The sequence below is a fragment of the Emydura macquarii genome, unplaced genomic scaffold (assembly GCF_026122565.2).
Source record: "Emydura macquarii macquarii isolate MOO-44397 ecotype Brisbane River unplaced genomic scaffold, CSIRO-AGI_Emac_v2 contig_2423, whole genome shotgun sequence".
Classification (NCBI taxonomy): domain Eukaryota; kingdom Metazoa; phylum Chordata; order Testudines; family Chelidae; genus Emydura; species Emydura macquarii.
Window position 1 is genome coordinate 30,850 of NW_027132560.1, and position 14,360 is coordinate 45,209.

Here is a 14,360-nt window from a genome sequence, read left to right on the forward strand (position 1 = left end):
TCCCATAATCTGTGTGTCTCTTTTCCATTGCTGGGGTTATTGAAGCTACTTCTTAGCTCCTTTTCAATCTGAGGAGTATTTACGTTAAATTACATTACATTAAAGCGTGCAAGACAATTCTGATTTATTTTTTGTTTTCTTAATTTCCCAGCTGCAATTGTTGGGGGTAGAATCGTGGGATTTGCTTCCCTACTTGGTTGTGAACCTCCAGCACCAACAGGGACTATACCGGCATGTCCCTATGGTGCGAGCTGAGGCTTTACTGTGATATGTTGCTATCCAGCCTGTGCTCTGTCTCTTCTGCTGTCTATAGCCATGTAAACCAGGCATTCGTCAGCTGTGCTCTGTGGAGAGGTGGCTGAACATGTGGTGCTGATTCTCCTCTTTGTTTCCAGAGGTACTGAATGTATTCAAAGGTAGCTAAAGAAATATGAAAACTTTGTTTTCTGGGAGCTTCTAATTGAAGTGACTGGGGGTGGGATCCATGAAGGGACTTAGACTTTGTAATGCTGAGCATCACCACACTTAATTTTTACGTGCTTAGAATATCACAAGAACAACACTGCAATCCACAAAGCCTGACCTAGTCTCCCTATACAATGAACAGAGACAGAGAAGGGCCTTACAATGCAATCCACAAAAGCCAGCATGCTAGATGGGGAACTGTCTAAACTGGTCACTGGTAGATGCTAACAACAAAGTGTGTCCTAAACCCCGCCCCTCTCTTGAAGATAAGTGCTAAATCTGGGTTGCTGGGTGATGCCCACCTCTGTTTAGCAATTCACGAATGGGAACCTGCTGCCTGAGACATTTCTACCCAGTATATAACTATTAGCCCAGTGGTAGCACACTTGCCTGGGATGTCCAGGAACAGGTTCAATGCCTCCCTCTTTGCCAGTGGAGGAGAGATGATTTGAACAGGGGTTACTCATTATAAAGGCAGGAGCTCTAACCACTCAGCTATGCTATAGTCTATGGGTGGGATTCTTCAGTCTCCCCAGTTGCAGCTGGTCCACTGGGGGTCAATAATAAAAGAGTGACTGGAGCTGGGGGACTGGACCCAGAGGTTCCCACCTCTCCGACGGGCTCCCTAACCACAGGACTACAGGGTCATTCTCATTGCGGCCAATAACTAATGAAGTGTTAATCAACAGTGGAACAGTTAGTGGGCCAGAGAGAGAGAATGTCTGTATAGTCCATGATTAGGGCACTCACCTGAGAGGTGGGAGACCCCTGATCCAATTAGTCTGTTCCCATCATTTTCATTATTTATCCAAAGCTGGCAGTGGCGGGGGCTATCCCTCGATACAAGGATGAGGTCTACCAGGGGAGAAGGAGATGTGAACACCTTCGGCAGAGGCCTATGCTGATATGAGAAATTCTCAACTGCTGTATTCTGTATAAGGAATACAGTGCTAAGAACTTGGCCCTGCCACCACCAGCTGAAGCAAAGGAAAGGTCGAAATTAAACTTATTTAAATGAGTAATAATTGGAGCGGTGACAGTGAATCCCAAGGTTAAGATGCACATAAACGTGTAATTGTTTATCGCTATAAGGGTTAATCAATAATAAAGGTAGCTTTCAGTGGTTACAGTCAGGGATCACAAGCTGGCAGTTGCAGGGAATAGCAGCCAGAGAAAACTAAACTGGTGGACTTGGCATAATTTGGCCAATAGCAAACAGACAGGCTGAGATGAGCTAAAATTCACTCCCAAAACTGAAGGGAGGGGTCAGTAGAACATGATGTAGGTTCTCAACCAGGTCTGGCTTTGATTGACAGATAAGTTTAGAAGTTGTGATTGGTTCATAAGAAGGGACCAATCAGGGAAGACTTAAAGATGATTGGTAGACAGGTATGCTAATAACCAGGATTGAGGAAATGACCAATCAGAGTAGCCAAAACCTATATATAAGGCAGAGAGCTGACAGGCACCAGTGTTAGCAGAATCAGTTAAAATGTGAGCAGGTAGAGAAGAGAGTGTAAGATGAATGAAAAAAACAGAGTGAACTGAGTATGGAAGGGAGAGGTGTGTTAGGTGGTTGAAGGAGATCTAGTAATCAATGGAAGCAGTGCCAAAGACATGATAGCAGCTGAGTAGGGATAGTGGCAGCAGTTGAGAAATAATTGACAGAACAAAAAGAAGGTGACAAATTAAAGGAAGAGAAAACTGCTGAGAAATAAATATGACCATGGTAGAAACAAGAAATAGAGCATACAGAGATTGGCGTGTTGAGTAGGTAAGGCCGGGGAGGCTAAGTTTTTCTCACAGTGAGGTGTGGTCCCATTGTTTCCTGCTGTATCACTCTCATGTGCCCAGCACAGTCCACATGCTGCTCAGCCCCTCTGTTGACGTAGGCAGGGGTGTAGGTGTCTTTATCTGTTGGGACTTGGGTTGGCTGGGGCCGGTACTTAGAACTTCTAGGGTGGCCCAGGTGGCCTGGGATTCAGGTGGGTTTGAGATGGGGCAGGCCAGCATTCCCGTGCTGAGAGACAGACAGTGGCCTAAGTCAGCACTGGGGGAGACCAGTGCACTGGTGCTGGAGAAGCCAGGGCTGACCTTTGGTGCCCAGGTGTTGGGGTAGGCCGGTGTTTTACACTCCAAGGCTGGGGCTGCCTGGTGCTTGGGCCATCTGGGGCTGGGTGGCCTGGGCCAACTGGAGTGAGGCTCCTCTGGCCACTCTATGGGGCTGGAGCTCTGGCAAGCAAGGGGGCTGGAAGGGCAGGGCCTCAGATGGAAGGGGCAGCACTGGGGGTGGGGAGATGGGGGCCGGCTTGTGTCCCCAAACAGACAGTTCACATGCTGTGGATGATGAGTGTGTGTGTGAGACAATAAAGTTGGATGTTTGTGTATGGATGGTTGTTTTTATGTGTATCGATGTAATGTTTCAGTAAGAACTTGCTGTCAGCATCCAACACGTGACTGATCACTGCATGTGCCATGTCACCACTTAACTCTGTTTCCAGCTGTACAGTATTGCAGTAGTGGCTACTTTGATGTCTATAATTGTCCAGATAAAACTTATGTTTTGTTCTTTAGACACGTTTCTTTTAATATTTATTGTATCAGGAAGTACTGCTGCATTAAATAAAAAATGTTATTTTCAGAGATTACTGTCTGAGTATCAGTCCTTTGAGCGGAAGGCTGTATCCATATTCTCCCAAGGATCAACAGAATTAGTTTGTTTTGGGTCTCTTTCCCAAGGTCATAGGGAAACCCTCACTCACAATTCCTTTAAGGCAGGCCACTCTCTTTCACTTACCAATAACTGATGGCAGGCCATTATGGGGGTGCCTCAAGTCTGATTTTTGGGGGTAACTGCATGAAATCTCTAAATGTGGGGGAGGCGGTGCGTAGGCAGCAACCTCACAAAACTTGCCAGGAAGTAGCTCTGGACCCGACAGCAGGAAGGCTGACACAATCAGAGGTCTCCACCCTGCAGCAGCCCTCATCTGACTTCACAGCCGCAGAGAACTGACACCTGCTCAGATTTGCCTGTACCACTTTCAGGGTGTTTAGAAGTTTGGACTCAGCTTCCTCTGGAACCTCACCTCAGACCCGGAGTACAAGACTCAGGACGACATAGTTCTGAGGGTCAGTGGGACCCACAAGCCTCTCCACCACAACAAGGGAATGGTCCAAGGAGAGGACCAAAGTGGAACACCTTGAGGAGGAGATCCTGAAGGTTTCCCCACATCAGAGTAGCCAGAGCTCAAAGGTTAACGCACCCTTCTGAGCGGTGGGAGACACACATCAGAATCTTTCTCCCCCTCTGGCAGAGAAGTGGGTTTTGAACATTGGGCCAGATGTGCAGCCTGTGGAAATCAGCAAAGCCTCATTGACTGCAAGGGGTCTAGGCTGACTAACACCAGCTGGGAATTTGGTCTGCACCTGAGAAGGGATTTTAACAGGGGGTTCTAACCTCTCAGACAAGTGCTCTAACCCCAAGCTATGGGATACTCTGAGGTGATTCTCTTTCAGTCTCTCTCAGTGAAGCCATTCCACTTTAATTACATATTAGAGGGCAGCGAACATGTGAGAATCACTGTACAGTCCACAATTCAGAGGCTGGCGTGTTTTAAAGACAGAGAAATTGAGGCCATGTCTACACTATGGGTGCTACAGTGTCACAGCAGCCTTGCTCCTGTAAGGTAGATACTTCGTACAGTGACAGAAGGTTCCTTCACTGTAGGTTATCCACCCCCTGCATGGTAGTAGCTACGCTGACAGACGCAGGCTATCTACCTACCTCCATCTACACCAAGGGTTAGGTTAGCGTAGCTGCAGCACTCAGGTGTGAACATTTCATGCCCCTGTACCATGTAGCTACATTGATCTAAATTTGGAGTGTAGAGCAGGCCTTGAGCGAGCACCTTGCTCACCATAAAAGAGCAGCAGAGTCAGGAACCAAACCCAGGAGTAAAAACAACGACAGTCCTGTAGCACCTTAAAGACTAACAAATTTCTGCGGGCATAAGCTTTCGTGGGCTGTAACCCACTTCATCAGATGCATGAAGTGGACATCACAGATAAGAGGTGTGTATATATACATCCAAGGGTAAGAAATATAACAATGGGGAGGGCAACTGCTAACAAAGTCAGTTCAGTTAGGGTAGATGAGGTCTATTCACAACCATTGATTAGAAGGTGAGAAGGTGTGAACAGTGACAATTACTTCTTGTAATGACAGAACCGTTCCAAGTCCCTGTTCAGACCCAGTCTGATTGTGTCAAGTTTGCATATGAGTTTCCAGCCTCCTCTCAACTCCCCTGCCTGCAGATTCAGTCTCTTTCCTCCATCTCTCTCTACTGATCCATTTCTGGGAGTGAAACAGGAGAATCACTCAGGTGTCCAGGAGCTCCCTGAGATCCAGGAGTGTCCCAGCCAGAACAGGACTGTCGGGCAGTGTGAGAAATGATCCCTGTGTACCCAGGGCTGAGCTCTGCCCCTAACGCTCTGATTCTCTCTCTCCCCAGCTAATGTGACTGTGGACCCAGACACGGCTCATCCTGTCTGAGGATGGGAAGAGTGTGAGATGGGCACACAGATGGCAGGATCTGCCCAACAACCCTGAGAGATTTGACGCTGTGCCCTGTGTGCTGGGCTGTGAGGGATTCACCTCGGGGAGACATTGCTGGGAGGTGGGGGTGGAGGATGCTGGGCTGTGGGGGTGGCCAGAGAGTCCGTGAAGTGGAAGGAATGGATCAGACGTAGCCCTGGGATGGGGGGGATCTGTTCTGTGGGTTGTTTGGGTCAGTTCTGGGCTCTCACCTTCCCTGGGACCTCCCTGCACCTTGTTTGGGTCCCCCGCAAGATCCGGGTGTGTCTGGACTGTGAAAAGGGGCAGGTGACATTTTTTGATGATGGAAAGAAGGACCTGATCTTCACTTTACTGCCGGCCTCTGTCTGTGGGGAGAGAATCTGCCCCTGGCTTTGGGTGGGGCCAGGATCCCAGCTCAGACTGCGTCCTTGAGAGACAGGGTTGGAGTGGGAATATCCCTGGAGGACTCTTGTCTCCTGAACCCCTGATACCTTATCATGACCCCCTGGAAGTGTTTTTTCCATCGCACTGGTTGATCCATCCTTCAGAAAGGCCATAGCTAGGGGAATGGAAGAATTCCTCTGTCTACACCGGGGGTTAGGTCGATCTAGCCCTGGCACTTAGGGCACAGCATTACCTGAGTGACGTAATTAGCTGATCTACGTTTAAGTGTAGACCAGGCCTAAGCGGGGTTTCCTTGGAGCTAGCTGAAAACACAGGGGCCCACGGATTAGCTGGCAGCTGTGTACAGTGCATGAAGCAGAAAGCCAAGAGATGCAGCCATGAGTGTTATCCTGGCAGGAAACAGAGACAGAGCTTGCTTCAGGCACAGGATTCCCTGCAAAGGCAGACATGGTTTCTGAGAAGGAAACTGCCTGCTGCTGTTTGTTTCTCCTGTGCTCAGGACACAGGAATGTGTGGACATTGTTTGTAAATAACAACGATTGCACCCAAGGAATACCTGACTCCTGTCATCAATTTCTCCTCCTTATGGAAGAACCTAGCAAGTCCCCAAATGCTGGCTAACTGCTCAGGTCAGAGGAGCCGTGGTACAACCCGAGTCAGGATCTACCTACGGCAGCAAATGCATTGGGGGGAAACGTGTGAGGAGTCCCTCAGCAAAGAGCCTGTGCACAGGAGTAGATTGCTGCTGATTGAGGATTTCAGCATATCCAGCTTTCTGTGCTGAACAACCCTTGTTGTCCCATCTCTCCGAGCTGACACTCCTCTCCCCAGAGCCAGACAAAGCAAAACATGGATCCCTGGCACGTATTTCCCCCCTTCCTCTCCCCGCTGTAAATCCAGTCCATACCATGATTATGGGCTCAGTATTGCCCTAATGAGAAAAAACTACGGAAAGAAACTGGGGCAGCTGGGGTGGGGGTGAGGGAGGGTGAGTAGGGTTGTTACTTTCTGTTCTGTGTGTGGAGTTGTACAAAGTTGAAACCTAAAATAATCTCTCCAGCTCTGCGCTGGCATTGCCAACGGGCTGGGCTGTAATCTTGAGACGGCAAAGTCATGAAGCTTAGAAGATTTGCCATAAAATCACCTGTCAGCTCAAGGGTTGCTCCGGGTTAATGAGCTGCTGTCGTTTTCTTGCCTTGTCACTAGGCCACACCAGCTGCCTCTGACTTTAACCCAGGGAGCCCCTGTAACCGGCTGGGCCCAGGTGCAGGGGCAGATGTTCAGTTAGACACAGTCAAGACAAGGCTCCTCTGCACACACATTGTCACTGAAATAACTCGGTGGGGTTGAGCTCCCACCTGTTGTTGTTTCATTGCAAGTCTGCTTGTGGCTGTGGATGCCCTCACTGTGAGTTCAGAATGCCCTGGTTTGATTGAGGGCACGTCTACACAGCACCTGGGAGGTGTGATTCTCAGTTCCACAGATGTGAATGTGCTGACTCTGCTGGAGTTAACATGGTACCAATAGCAGTGGGGTCGTGTCAGCAAGCCGTCCAAGTACAATCCTGACCCATCACCTGGACACGTTCTGTGTAGACAGACCCTGAATTTAAGCTTTTGTGTTCTTGTTTGTTTCCTTCCCCTCTTTTCCTTTCATTCCCTTTTTGCTTCTTCACACCCTGCTGCTCCCGTTCCTTGCCTAGGTAGTTCCTGCTTCCTTCTTTTCTTATCTTTCTCCTGCTCCTCCTCCCGGCCTCTCCTTTCCCTTCACCTCATTCTGCACCTGTGCAGCTGATGTCAGTGGGACACGCCCCTCCCATTATCAGCCAAACCATTTCTGTGCAGCGGGAACAGAGGAGCAGAGATCCCAGCAGCCATGGCCTCAGCGACTCCAATAAAGGAAATCCAAGAGGAAACCAAATGTCCCATCTGCCTGGAATATCTGATGGACCCAGTGACCATACACTGTGGGCACAACTTCTGCCAAGTCTGCATCACTCAGCACTGTGAGACATGGACAGAGGGGGACTATGACCCTTTGTGCTGCCCCAGCTGCAGAGCCAAAATCCAGGCAGGGTCTCTCCGGAACAACTGTCAGCTAGCAAATATAGTGGAAAAAATCAAACACCTGGATTTCAAACCAGGAGGAGGGAATCTGTGTGAGAGACACGACAGAGCCCTGGATCTGTTCTGTGAAGAAGACGGGGAAGTTGTGTGTGAAATTTGTTGGAGATCCCCAGAGCACAGATCTCACTCGGTGCTTCTCATGGAAGAGGCTGCTAGAAAACACAAGGTAGGAAACTCTCTGGATGCGGGTTAATTCAATCCTTTTCTTTCCAGATTAAGGCCCCGGCCACACTACAGAGCTCACAGCCGTGCAGCTGCACCACGGCAGCGCTGAGAGTTCTTTGGTTCCTGGCCCTTAGTCTAGAACCTGACCGTGCAACCAAGCCTTTAGCTAATCACATTCTGAATTTTGCTCCCTACCAGGGCTTGTGGGTGCCAGGCACTCGTCCAGGGTAACCATCTAGCACCATTGTGCCAGGATCAGAGACATGGTTTGATCCTCAGCTCTGGACAAACTGACATTTCCAAAACATGGCAACCTTAGGACAAGATTTGGGGGTGGGCGACTGCTCCTTAAGAACTTAGAACATAGGACCTCAAATGTGGATCGCTGGCTCAGCGTCACATCCCGTGAGGCACAGCAAAGCTCAAGGATTTTCCAGCACTTAGAAGAGTCCAGCTGTGAACTGAAAGCTGCTTGAATCTTACCTCTAGCAGAGCTGGCCCTTGTTACATTAAAGGAGGGGGCAGCACCTCCCCCTCCTCGTCCCGCATTTCCTGGAAGACACAGCTCCAGTGCCTAACCCGCTGGGCTCCAGGAGCGGGGGTCCCAGCTGTGGATCTCCAACAGTCACACACTTCCCTGCAGCCCAGACTTAGGTGCCTAATTCCTTGAGGGGGGCAGGTTTTAGGACACACAGGCTCATCCACATCCCCTATTAGCTCCAGTCTGTCTTTCATGGATCACATTCCAGGGCTCCTGTCTTTCCCCATGCAGTGTATAGGAGCCTGGATGTCATTGAGGAGGGTTGTGCCCATTTGCTGAGGGACATAAGTGATGCCATCATAAGCTGTAGTGTAGAAATAGTCTTAGAAAATGAAAGCTGAGACTCCTAATTGCATGCCTCCAGAAGCTGGAGTGTTAACAATCACATCAATGATCTGGTGACACGGCCAGCACCGAGGTCTCTTTCCAGAGCAGCGTTAGTATCTGTGGGAATCAGGCCTTTCAAAGACTGATTCCATCTTCACCACATTTTTAGCCCGGGAACTTAGTATCACTCCTGAGACACACAGACCCTGCTCCTGCAAGTTCATCTGCACAGGTGCTGCTGATGCCCCCGTGACCCGGCACAAGGGGCTGATTGTCAGATCAGAGCCCTCCTGGGACATTTTGCACAAAAGCTTCAAAAGTTTTAATGTTACCAGTGCGATCGTTCCAACTCAGCAAAGAGCAGAATCAGGTTCAGGAAGGGAAACATCCGGTGGTTGGAAGCAGGGTGTGTTTGTGAGCTCATGATAATGAACATCCCAGTGCAGATCTAGGCCAAATACTATTTGCATTAAACTGGATTGCAGCAGAACTAATCCCTGGGCGGTGCTGACCTGTGTCAGTCTGAACAGGTGTATTGTGTACGTGGGCGAGGACCAGCCAAAGTGGCTCCATGAGTCCCACAATGCAGCCTTTTCAACTCTCCCAGAATCCACCTCTTCTAAGAGCCTTGTTAGGAACCGGGTGATACCTACCCAGAAGGCATTGCGGTGGAAAGGGTTTAGGACAGCGAATCCTAACCCTCAGCATTCTTAGCACAGCTACTGGGCCTTGCCCTGGTGCTTAGGTCAGTTCTGCCCACCCAGTGCAATCCCAGGGGTTCAGGGCAGATGATCAGTGGGAGCCGGGCCTATCGCTTGCTCATGAACTTCCACAATCCTTTACAGTCATTCTAAGAAGGGAAAAACAGAAGTTAGCCAGATGTGTTAAGAGAGTTATGGTGACGTTTAACGCAATGCCCTGTTTTTTTGACTGAACAAGCAATCTCTTAACCACAATAGACAGGAACATATAGAAATCTAATGTAGCACTACCCTATAATGAGTAATTATGGAGTTAAGAAATTGATGACATATGTCAGAAAGTTTGGAAACATATTGAAAAACAAGACACATTTGGGTCCAAAACAGGGAACTTCTAGGAATGGAAACTTCAGACACCCTAGAAGTTCAGGGTATAATTGCGATCAAACCCACAAAGCCGTGAGATCAGTGTCTCATAATTTTCATCAGGTGAAGAGTCGGTTCTCACGGACTTGGTCACATAGGAGCCTTTCTGTTATGTGCTGTACTGCTGATAATTAATAGCTGCCAATCAAGTTTAGGTAATTGAGGTCTCTAATTATCAAAAAGATTGAACCTGAACCGGTAACGTCTGAATACGACACACTCCCCATCTGCATTAATAAGATCTCATTTCGCTGGTGTTCCTGATGCCAGAAACCTGGCAGGACTGACAATGATCTACAGACTTATGGGTTTGGGGAGGAAAAACATGCCCCCTTCTACACACACACTGTCAGCCTCAAAATAAAATCAGCCAAATCATTTCTGTTTCTTCAGGAAAAAATCCAGTCCCATTTGAAGACTCTGAGGGAAGAGAGAGAGAAAAGATCCTGGGACTTAAATTAACTGGAGAGGAGAAAAGTCAGGAGTACCTGGTAGGTGCCCATTATTAACCTTCAGGGACTTGTTAGTAATTACAGCCCACAAAAGCTTATGCCTGCAGAAATTAAATTTGTTAGTCTTTAAAGTGCTACAGGACTCTCTTTTTTTTTTTTTTTGTAGTTAGTAATCAGATTCCTCTGTGACGTTGGTGAACGTGGGCTTCGGTGAATTTCTCCATGATCATGGATTGCTGTGTTAGATTGATGTGCAGAATCGAGGGTTTCATTTCAGTTTATCAGTTAATGTCTAGCCCTTGTGGCTTTCACACAAATTCTCACTAAGTGAACTGAATGTCACCTGTGCAGCGCTGTCAGCTGCATCTGCCGTCATTTCTTGCCCTGTTAAATCATTTGATTATTTTTCTGCCCTGACATCTCTGTCAGTGTAGTGCAAATTCCTGCCTTCTGCTGCTCTGGAATTGAATTCCCAGAGACCGTTGATAACACAGTATCCTAACCATGGCAGACATGGAAATATCCTTTTAAGAGTTTTTGGGGCCAAAGGTAAAGGTGGGAGAAAATTACTCTAGTAATGACAGGGTAGAGTCAGGTATCAGAAATTTTAGGGTTTACAAAGACCTTCTCCCTTACGCACACTCAGTGCTCCATCAAAGGACCCCAGGCTCCATCCATGTCTCTGACCAGCCCTTTCCCTATTTTTATATAGAAACGAACACAAACCGAGAGGCAGAAGATTGTGTCTGAATTTCAGCAACTGCGGCAGTTCCTGGAGGAACAAGAGCAACTCCTCCTGGCCCAGATGGAGAAACTGGACAAGGAGATTGTGAAGATACAGAACGAAAATGTCACTAAACTCTCTGCAGAGATTTCCCGTCTCAGTGAGCTGATTAGTCAGATAGACGAGGAGTGTCAGAAGCCAGAGAGTGAATTCCTGCAGGTGAGAGTGAGTTAGAGATACCCCAGATCCCAACACAGGTACAGGACAGCTCTTGAATCATGGGCACTGGAGTCCAGCAGTCAGAGATCTCAGTGTAACTCAGTGTGTGCGTTCCTGACATGTGAATGACTCTTGTTCCTTGAAGAATCACAGGCACATTGATATAAGAGATGGAAAAGACCCATTACCTCAGTGAATCCATGGCCCTGGGGCCAGAACAGGGCCTGTTTTCCTCAAAGTTGCAATATAGCTTCCCTTGGATCCCTGGTATGTGTCAGGTGGGACTGAGATTCTTTTTCTCTCTTTCCCTCCAGGATGTCGGTAGCACCTTGAGCAGGTACGTGGCTCCTTCCCACTCCCACGTCACAATGCTGGGAAAAAGCTTGGAAACCATGTTAGCACCACAGTTCCCCAGGGTCACACAGCAAAGTGTGTGGGGAAGGCCACATTTTGGATACAAATTTCTCTGATCAATTTATCCTGAAGACTCTGGAATGATCCATTCAGTAGGATAGATGAACCTACAGTTTTTCCTAGAGAAGTCACATCCCTGGGGGACTGGCTGCCTCAGGGTTATGGGAATGGAAAATGGGCCTTTCACTGCTGGGACGCTGGTTACCATTCAGCTCAGAGCAGCAGTGATCTGGAGTCTTTCCCAGCTGAGGACTGTTTGGAGACCTGTGTGCAATGAGCTGGGGAGGGGGAGCTGGTGTGTCAGTCTAGTTCAGTGGTTCTCAATCTATTTACCATTGTGGGCCGCATATGCAACTTTCTATGTGTTATGTGGGCCGCATCCACACAATATATATATAATACCTATATGGCCTGACGATGTCATATGGGCCGCAGCTGTGCAGGTCACAGCTTGAGAACCACTGGTGTCTAGTTCCGAGTGAACAGATTTCTGCAACACTTAACATGGGAATCTCCTGTCCATCTCAGCATGGAAGCCATAGAGTGAAAAAAGTTCCCCTTTTATCCCCAGAGCTGGTCTCTCTGGACCAGAATTGAAGAATATTAATGGGACCTTCAGAGGGAAGGTTTCACTGCCACAGCCTGTGCTGCACCTGCTCTGAAGCTGGGAGAAGCAGAGGAATTCTAACTCCAGGCCCATGAAAGCAGCATCCTTCACTAACAACAAATTATAATGTGTCACTACATGAAATATAAGAATATGAAGTTTTCTCTGCAGGTGTGAGAAGGGGATGTTCCAGCAGCCGGTGGAGATTTCTCCTGAATTAGAGAAGAGGCTCAGCGATTTCTCCCAGAAAAGTATTGCGCTAATGGAGACTCTGAGGACATTCAAAGGTACTGAGACGGGATCTAGGCTACGTTTATACTGAGACCCCGCTGAATTGATCAGGAAGTCGACTGAATAAGTCCACCCCTTCAATAGCGTAGCGCTGAGCTGACGGGAATGCTGTTCCCGTCGGCTCAGTGCAATGTAAACAGCATGCAGAAGGGAAGCAGAGCAATCGATGTGAGTTACGCAAAGTATGCAGAGTAGTTTGTGTAACTCCTGTCGACTGCTGCCAAATCACGCAGTAAGTGTGAACCAGCCCTAGGAGGGGAAATTGGGATGAGCCTCTGAGACTATAGGAGGGGACGGGCTCTGGCCAAGTGGTTCATAATTAGATGATGTGTCTATTGAATGAAAGGTGGAAAGTAGAGAAATTGAGCAGGTGTAACAGGCCCAGGTGACAGGACGTCTCACATTAATTCCTGACTTACAAAGATCACAACATTGAGACCCAAATGTAATAAAATGGCCTAATTTTGGGTCTCTCATTTTCTCTCCCAGCTACAGAACTTGCAAAGCCCTTAGTGGGAGCGGGTGTTGAATCTCCACACATATAAAATCATTTATTATTTGTATTTCAGTGTATGGAGATTGAGGACCCCCTACTGCTGAGTAAATAGACCCATGGGGATTTCAATGACGAGCCCTGACCCTGTAAACTCTTAACATCCCATTAATACCAAAGGGACCAAATGTGGAAAGTTGTATTCACGCTAATATCTTTGCAGGATTTGAGTCTAGAGTCTGACAAAATGCAAGACGTGAATGATCAAACCAGCTGAGGTCTGGAGGGTGGAAGGAGATAATGAGGGGAAAGCAAATTTGTCTGACAGATTGTATCTCTTAGGGCGGTTGTGTGACCTAATGGCTTTTGATCCGATTGCTCTGAGATGCCTGAATGAAAGAGGGAAAAGAAGGTTTCTGCTTAGTTTATATTTATATTACAAACTTGAGTGTGTCTCTGTCCCTCTCTGTCTCTGTCAGAATAAAAACCAAGCTAGGTCAGTTAAGCGTGGAGACATTCTTATAAATATGAAAGCAGGAAATCTCATCTCTTTTCTCCTTTCCCCTCCAGACACTCTGCCGTCTGAACTGGAGAGAAAAAGAGAGCCGTCCCTAGAAGCACGCACACAGGGCGAGATGGCAGGTGGAGATCATTTTTAAATTATGAGAAAATTCCCAAGAAAATGTTTTCATGAAATTGTAGCCAAAGTTAAAAACCAAACCGAGACCGGCCATGACACACACAGTCCTGAAAATAGACACGTGAAATGCTAAGGAGATCTGTGATGGGGTGTCCCAGCCTCTCCCGCCAGAGGGGGAGCCCTCAGCTTCCTCAGTGGCCAGAAAGTCCCCTACCTGTCATGCACGCTGCACACTCTGTGGCAAGAAGCTGGGGTTAAAGCCCAACAGAGGAGAGAGATTCACTCCCAGATCCCGCCAGAAGGACTGCTGTGCTGCTTGGCCTTGCTGTTTGCTGAGCTCTGACGTTCCCAGAGAGGCTGCGGGACTGTGTTACTGCCCGACATGACATGTTGGGGCCTACACGGGATGGGAGTGGTACCAAAACACCCCCTTTGCGGGGGAGCCCCAGGCACCATCTGTCACAAGATCCCAGGCTGATGTCACACGAACAATCCTGACACCAGCCGTGGTGCTGGGTTCGTGCCCACGCTGATGAACGGAAACGCTCTCACTGATCAGCATCCAAACACCCTTAACTCTGACCCTGGGGTTTTCATAGCTGTTCACAGGATGTTTGATAGGAAATGGAGAGGAATGAGCAGAGAGCTCTCTCCCTCAGCGCTGACACATCCTCTCCTTTACCCCGGTGCAGGACTTGCACACATCACACTTCTTTAACATCCTTCCTTTCCTCTGGGCAGGGCTGGGCTCTCCATTGGAGCTTCTCACTCTTCCATTGACGGGGGAG

The 14,360-nt window shown here is 48.3% G+C and overlaps 1 protein-coding gene across 1 annotated transcript; it reads left to right on the forward strand.

Annotated features, from left to right (window-relative positions):
* Nucleotides 1–7,321: 7,321 nt before the first annotated feature.
* LOC137162522 (tripartite motif-containing protein 10-like) lies at nt 7,322–12,435 on the forward strand (the record flags this gene model as incomplete). The annotated part of the gene is made up of 4 exons (XM_067562408.1): nt 7,322–7,738; nt 10,897–11,127; nt 11,442–11,464; nt 12,320–12,435. Coding segments are annotated over exons 1-4 (787 nt in total), but the record flags the coding sequence as incomplete, so codon positions are not given.
* Between the last annotated feature and the right edge of the window lie 1,925 nt (nt 12,436–14,360).